At 40.4% G+C, this 7,519-nt stretch overlaps 1 protein-coding gene across 1 annotated transcript in view; it reads right to left on the reverse strand.

Annotated features, from left to right (window-relative positions):
- Positions 1–5,093: 5,093 nt before the first annotated feature.
- The window catches only part of LOC109487958, a 4,365-nt gene continuing 1,939 nt past the window's right edge, over positions 5,094–7,519 (reverse strand). Inside the window, exons 4-6 of the mRNA XM_019792079.1 lie at positions 7,099–7,212; positions 6,709–6,816; positions 5,094–5,796 (exon numbers count right to left, since the gene is read on the reverse strand). Of these exons, the coding sequence (XP_019647638.1) occupies positions 5,512–5,796; positions 6,709–6,816; positions 7,099–7,212 (507 nt within the window). The 3' untranslated portion in view covers positions 5,094–5,511. The remainder of the gene's footprint in view (positions 5,797–6,708; positions 6,817–7,098; positions 7,213–7,519) is intronic.

The raw sequence follows: 7,519 nt of genomic DNA on the forward strand, positions 1-7,519 counted from the left end.
TCGCGAGATGTTTTTGTTTTTTTTGCTCGATAGTTTTTATTTCTGTAGCCTCAGTTCGCAGCTGACCCCTATTCCTCTACAGTTTTTATGGTACCTCACAAACATGTTCTCCAGCTACATACTAGCCTCCGTAGCAGGCATATAGAACTGGGGGTTTGGTGGTCTTCAGCTATTTTCTGAAAAAAAAAAAAAAAACGGGGATGATTCAACCAGGCCGGCTGTGTTGTCTATATGCAATCAGAAAATAGCACATAAAAGCTCCCAAAGACCCTGAAGAACCCCAAAGCCGCCAGTTTTTGGCATGCTCTGGAGGCTACTACAATGTACATACATGTAGCCTCCTTCGCAGTCTTGTTGGGCGTCGGCGTTATTTTTTCTCTGAGCGACGCGAGTAATATGTGTAATATGGCGGCACTTTGTTTATCTGTCCACGTCCCCCTGCAATATCACAGTTTAGCTTGCGGGTTCCTGTGGTAGTGATCTGTTCAAAGTTATTTTTCGTAGCAGCAATAACTACGGGATTTTGTTGAGTGGATAGGGCTCGGTTTTCGGGAATGGTTGGCGTTCTACCGACGGGTTGATTAGCGACCGCTAGTAAAGTTGCAAGTTTTGGCTCGTCGAGGAACACATTTCACATTTCACCAGCAAAAATAGTACTGCAAAGTTTGTCTTGGTTTGTTTGCATGGGATGCTTAAATATGCACAGCAATGCCTTTGTTGTGACATTACCAATGTTCATTCTTTCTCTGTTGGAAGAACTTGTAACTCAACAAAATGGAGCGCGAAACCTTCTCTCCGTGGCAAAAACTCCCTCGGCAGCAAATCGTCCCTCGCAGCCGCATATTACTCGCGTCGCTCAGAGAAAAAAAATAACGCCGACGCCCAACAAGACTGCGAAGGAGGCTAACATACATGTACCTCCTCTAACAGTTCTCAATACTTCTCAACGCTTGGACATGATATACTTCATGCAACAACAGTTGGACCTTGAATGCTGTTGGCAGCTACTAGAGTATTCTTTCAGCAGTGACAAGTTTTGAAGGGTAAGAATACTGACCTCCAAATTTTTGATGACTCTAAATATCAGTCCATCTTGTTCACGGGGCAAGAAGTACAATGTGCACTCTTACCCTTCAAAACTTGTCACTGCTGAAAGATTCTCTAGTAACTGTAACTATACGTGACAAATGAATCTCTTCAACGATGTTGGCAGCTGTCTTCACACAGTGCTCAACAGTTCTCTTTTAAGACAAACATGTGTAGTACATTTGCTGCAAGAACAGTAGGACCTTCAACGGTGTCGGCAGCTGTCAACATCAATGTTTCAGTTATCACTGCCAGGTTATGCTGTATCCAATGCGACTTTTATGCACAGATGAGGCTCACAGTGGCAGGGAGAGGGGTACACAAGTGTACATCGGGCACCACTTTGCTGGACCAGTTGCGGACTTGTAAGAATGTTTAGGTTCAAGTCCCAAAAAAACCTACAAGTCAAGAACCGATTCCAGACTTATTATAAAAAAAAAAAAAACATGTCACATACCCCTTTTCTTTCCAAACCATCTAAAACCTTCCATAGATTACAAAATTTGTGCTGCAAAATGAAGAAAACATTGCCATCGGGCATGGTCAAGTGTCGGCCTCCATGTTATGTGGTCAAAGTTTTGCCCAAACAACATTGCAAGGTTGCCAACATGCAATTTTGTATATGCCATGGGTTTAGGTCCAGACTTACGTATGAGTCCGGACCTGAACCTAAATGTGGGTTTAGGTACACAGCACTAGGCACCAATGACATCAGAATTTCAGCAGAACATACTGCGTCTGTGTGAAACCCATACTGTATCCTGGTCATATTTGTGTATTTAATGATGACATCAACTGTATAGTTTTCATACGTTGTGTTGGAAATGATATCATCTGCAACAGGCAAAATTTTGATGCAATGTTGACTGAACTCACTTACCATCCAGTTTATTGTCAGTTGTTCTCCGTCATCCGAGGGTTATAATTAGACATGCTGGCACACCGGTGCTGAGGCTTGAAATATCCAAAGAAAAATCTAGGTTTCTTATACATTGTACATCTATGCTGTACAGATAAATTTATATTTCTAATGAGCTTAGACAAACCTTCTATATTGAAACGTACCTGTTCTTACCTTTTTACCATTACTAAGAAACGAGAAGAAACCGATTATGAAATAAAGACTAAGCTTTAACTTCCAACACTTAGATTAGGGAATTGGGACTTACCCAAATTTTCGGTTGACTACATTAAACTTGTTCACGGAATGGACCCGTCTACTCTTGGAACGTGACGTCAGAGACACGTGACCGTACATGTAGTAGCGGGTCATACATAAGAGCTCACAGACCTACCTTGAACAGAGACGGGGGGTGACACAAGTTATCCAGGTTTCACACAAACTCAGTAAGTTCTACTTGACATGCTACTGACATTGGGGAGTGGGCTATTCAAAATTGTGTAGCACTTCACTTTTCTGACACAGTGGAGGGATTGAAGTTGGAGAAGTAAGAAATCTGAGGTCTGTTTATTACCATGCTGCTCAGGGGTTTTAACCCCACCTAGAGGTTTCTTGTAAGTCCATTTACATGCTATTGGACCAATGCCCATTTTAAAGCTTAAACATTGTGGGAAGTGCTCCTTCTTGTTAAAATAGGTAAAGGTAGACTTGTATTTTTGAAGGTGAGTGGTTTAGATATGTTGTGTCAAGGGTAACAATAGTGAGATAGAATTAAGACACAAAAATGGAAGATTAGGAGAGACTAAAATGCCAGATTAACTATTTTGTCAACAATCATGTTTAATGAATGACTAAGGTCTATGACAGGAAAAAGAAGTAAAGCTGTGTGATTTGATAGCTGTAAATCAGTGACATCAGTGTGTTTCTTGTATTCAAGTATACTTATGATGGTTTGATGTTTTGTGGTAACACTACATACATGTAGTTTACTAATTTTCACAGTTGTAGCTGCTATTCCATTCTTGTTCAGGGCATTGTAATGCACTTCAGAATCTGTGTTTCCCAGTTTCTGTGCAAGAAATCAGAAAAAGTAAACACATGAATACACAATAGAGCTTAATCATGAGCAAAAGTGAACAAAAAGAGTCATTGAATATGATTCTTACTAGCCTATGTTCTTTTAACTCACTACAAACAGTAAATACAGTATCATTTAGGAAAGTGTTGAAAAAAGGGTGCAATATCATCCAATACCAGTCTTTGTATTTATTGTAACTTTACATGTTTTGGAAGGTGTGTTGCAAGTTCACAGTCACACTGTAATTATGTTACAATAGTTTTTTTTGTGAAATTTTCCTGTAGAGGTGGAATTGGAAATCCCCGAATTTGTGCATTTCTGTTTACTGCATTACAGTACATGTAGTTGAAAGCTTTATATATTATGTGAATGTGTGATTTTAATTCTGTGGAATTGGTACCAAGTTGTGCTCAGCCTTTGAAGAGCTTAATTAAAAGCAGCCCAACAATGTATTTCAAGGTGAATTGAGTTGTATTGGATTCATAGACAAATGTACAAAAAATGTATAGTATTGACTGTTGTAAATTCTTTCTGCATGTGTAATGTTTTGTTGTTGTAACACAGATGTCAATTGTAACCAAGGCCACACCAATTTAATTTGTTGGTTCTCGGATTTTTTCAGAAAAAATATGAAGCGACAGGGCGAAAAAAAATAAAAATAAAAACAGGTCTAGGCATCCTATTATAGCCCCAAATGCTACAATATGAGCCATGAAGTGAACAAAAAAGGCTGGGTTAAAATTTTAAGTATAAATTTTGAACTTTTAATCAAACCACTGCATTGATAGATGGAAAAAACTGTAACAACTAGGAAGAAAAGGAATTTCCTCTACTGTTGGGGGCAAAATATGAGCATTTTTGAGTTGATTCAGAACCAGAATCTTTTTTTTTTTTGCAAATCAGAAAAAAATGAAGAGGCGAATCCGAGAACCAACAAATTAAATTGGTGTGGCCCAAGGGAGTTAAATCATAGTTCAGTACACTAAATATATATAGTTGGAATACTTTCTGTTGTTAATCATGCAATCATGTCATGTTAGGTACTCGTAAGATTGATTATTGTGCCATATTGGGACCGAATCAAGTTTGTCATTGACATTTTAAAAGTGGTTTTTACTTTAATCATGCATCATGAAAAGTAGTTTTTACTTTAATCATGCATAATGAAATATATGTAAATTGAAACTAAAATATTCACTGCCTCACTAACTAGGAGCTGCCCAATACAAACATTACAAGTAAACGGTCTGTATACTTTATTCAACAGTGTTATTCTGAATGACATCTTATTTAAGTTATTATTTATACTAGACTGTTTTCATGTTTTCATAATGATAATGTTAAAAAACAATAATGGTGGACAATGAAACTCTTGTTTTGTTTTGTAAAACACACTGCTATAGTTACTGATATGCGCACATTTCGTGTATTGAAAAAATAAATGAACCATAATTTCAAAATGTCCTGTTATCACTTATACTACACCCAGACCCCTCTAGTAGACAACGACAATTACAGATGTAGCTGTACAATATTATTGTATTACTGGGAGTGAAATATGTATAGGTTCCATGTGTCGTTGAAGTTTAGACATCCAGGTAATAAGATATGCCAAAAACAGTTTCTCAAGCAACTGGATATGATTTTGGAAACGGTCAGACGTCGACGTTTCAAGTAGCATCCACATATATCGTCAGTGACACTAAGAGACCTTGTCTTGACTTGCCTAACTTTTGTTTCTTAATTTTCGGACTTCCCCCCCCAAAAAAAGACTTCACCTATTTGCATATCAATGGTTTGTGCTTTTAAACCTGCAATTTGCCTCTGGTCTCTCAGTGTCACTGATGAAAGGTAGTGGATGCTACCTGAAACGTCTGACCGTTTGCAAAATCATTATCCAGTTGCTTGAGTAACTGTTTTGGGCGTATAGGTTCCATGGTATAGGCATAGCTGAGTTTGTACTCAAACAACTTGTGGGCTCAGGAAAGTACTTTTTTGGGGGGGGGGCAAAAGAAAGATGACAAAGTATTCCATTGACTTCTTTATTCACAGCCGTTTCAAAAAATAAACTTTGTACACCATAAACTAGAGATACAGCCATTGAAATCACCAAGCACTTGGGAACTATTAAGAATAGTAAAATAAATGACAACTGATTCCCATCTTAACTTCGTCAAGAGATATGTTAGTTCATTTCCATTAAAGTTCGTGTTTAGCAGCTCAATTCTATTGCACTTGAGATATATAGACAAGACGGTGTCACGGTGGTTATATCGTGCGTACGATTCATCATCTTTTCGTCACTGTTCTTCTGTTTCGGACACCTGTTTTGATGGAAAGTCCTAGAAAAAAGATTCATAGCAAAGTAAAGTACGAGTAGATTTTCTAATGCTTAAACAAAGGCGCTGATAGATTTATATAACGAATCACTGAATGAAACTAAGAATTATTGGCGTGTATCCCCCTTGAGAAGCAGAGAGCTGCCGACAACAACAGCCACACGCACAAGTAAGGGCACAACGCGCCTCTGGCGGCCGCCCTGGGTATTGCCGTAGGCGGGGGCGATCTCGAGCCCGGGGTAGTCACCGCACAGCTCGCCGATCTCGTCCCCGAGCTCCTCCGCGGTCTCCTCGCTGACGTTTCCCAGCACGTTCATGACGACATAGCGCTGCCGCTCGCTGGCGTCCAGGCTGTCTAGGAAATCTGCCTCTTCTTCTCCGTCCAGCAGCAACTATATGACAAACAGTTACATTGAATAAGGTGCGCATTCTAGATACGGAGCAGGATTAACTTGTTACTTTGTGAGAGGCGTGAAGGAGGCAGTTTACATCAGGGCCCACCAACCCTCTCTGAACCGTGATGGTGGGAGATACCGTCTTCCCGCCACTTTTGATGCACTCCTGACGTCATCACGTTTCCGACTTCCGGAAAGTCAGCGACTGCATCACAAATCTGACGAAGGTTGACGGGATCAGCCGAAAATTTATGGTGAGTTTCTTCCTTGTGTTGGAACAAAACTATGGATTCTACCAATACAGATGAGCTTTCATTCGAATATATGACAAAAAGGTGATGAAGGGATATGATAAATCTTACTCGAAACTTAATGTACATACTGCATATAAGGGAACATTTAATATTTCACTTCACTGTGCCGTCCGGGACGGTGGTCAACTTGGACATTGTAATATTGTAATATTACTAGAAGGAAAAACACATTGTTTTGCCCTGTATTCTTCTTCCATTTCCAAAAATAAGGTCAATGGCCTGGACCAGAAGGTTGTCACCATGGTATCGTGATGTAGCAGATACCACGTGGTGTTGGGTTACATTATGTAGCAGAACATCCTGGACTGGAGGGACATGTCTGCAGCCGCTATGCATCTACCCTGAGGCTTGCGGCTTGATTGTAGTACACATATGTACAATTGATTGTAGCAAGCGGCAGGGCAAAACTGAGGTGGGTTGGAGCGTGGGGTTGTCTAGTCACTGATGAATATGTTTGAGTAGGAATAAAGAGAGCGATAGTTTGTTAGGCCGGACCATGTGCTTTGTAAAAGTTACCCCTCTAGCTCATGTTGTTGTAAACTTGTACGATCTCTGGGTCACTATATACTAGTAGTGCATGTGGAGCTTTTCCTACCTTTATTTTCCATCCGGTGACGTCAGCAGACTCGGTGGGCATCAGGTTTTCGTACAGGTTACTCAGTAGGCACACCTGCTGGGTGTCGTCCTTGTACACTGTAATGCCCTGAAGGGGTGAAAGGGGGCGCTATTGTCGTTAGTGGGCACGGATGATCTATTGTTCTGTACGTAGGATATTTTCGTTGTACCCATGTCATGTTATATTTGTCTTTATATTTACATGTCTTAGACCTTACGAAAGTCGCTGTACTTTTGTTGTGTCAATACAGTTCTCTAAAAATGTACTATACTGTATAGACTCAAATCAAAGTGGACAAAATGTTTTAAAAAGCGTTAAAAACGCTATTTTGTTACTGTTTTTTTTATGTAAAAAAAAAAAAGAACTCACCCTTTTGGCATCCATCAGCACAGTGACGTCATCGGACATGCTGTTCTGAGAAACTGTGAAGATCTCCTGTTGCGTGAGGATGTCCGCTTGGAAGGCTAAGGGTGCGGGTGCGATCTGGGAAAAAAGAAGATCCGCTCAGTCAAAATGTATGTCAAACGTTAGCCTATAGCCTCTACCAGGCTTCGGGAGCTCGAGCTAGGTGGCTGGAAAGGGTAGATCTAGAAATTGGGCAAATAGACAGATGACATACCAGGGGAGTTGGTCCGATAGAGAGTACAGTTTGCCTCTGTTTGGCCAATTTCTACTCTTTCCAGCCGCCTCCCGAAGCCTGGTAGAGGCTAGGCTTATACGTAACGAGGAGGGAATGCCGTTTTTTTTACACGTATGCATGCCCGTAGCCAGGGGTTCGGAAGACCCCCCC

Source organism: Branchiostoma belcheri, unplaced genomic scaffold, assembly GCF_001625305.1.
Source record: "Branchiostoma belcheri isolate BF01 breed outbred unplaced genomic scaffold, Haploidv18h27 scaffold90, whole genome shotgun sequence".
NCBI classification, from domain to species: Eukaryota; Metazoa; Chordata; class Leptocardii; order Amphioxiformes; family Branchiostomatidae; genus Branchiostoma; species Branchiostoma belcheri.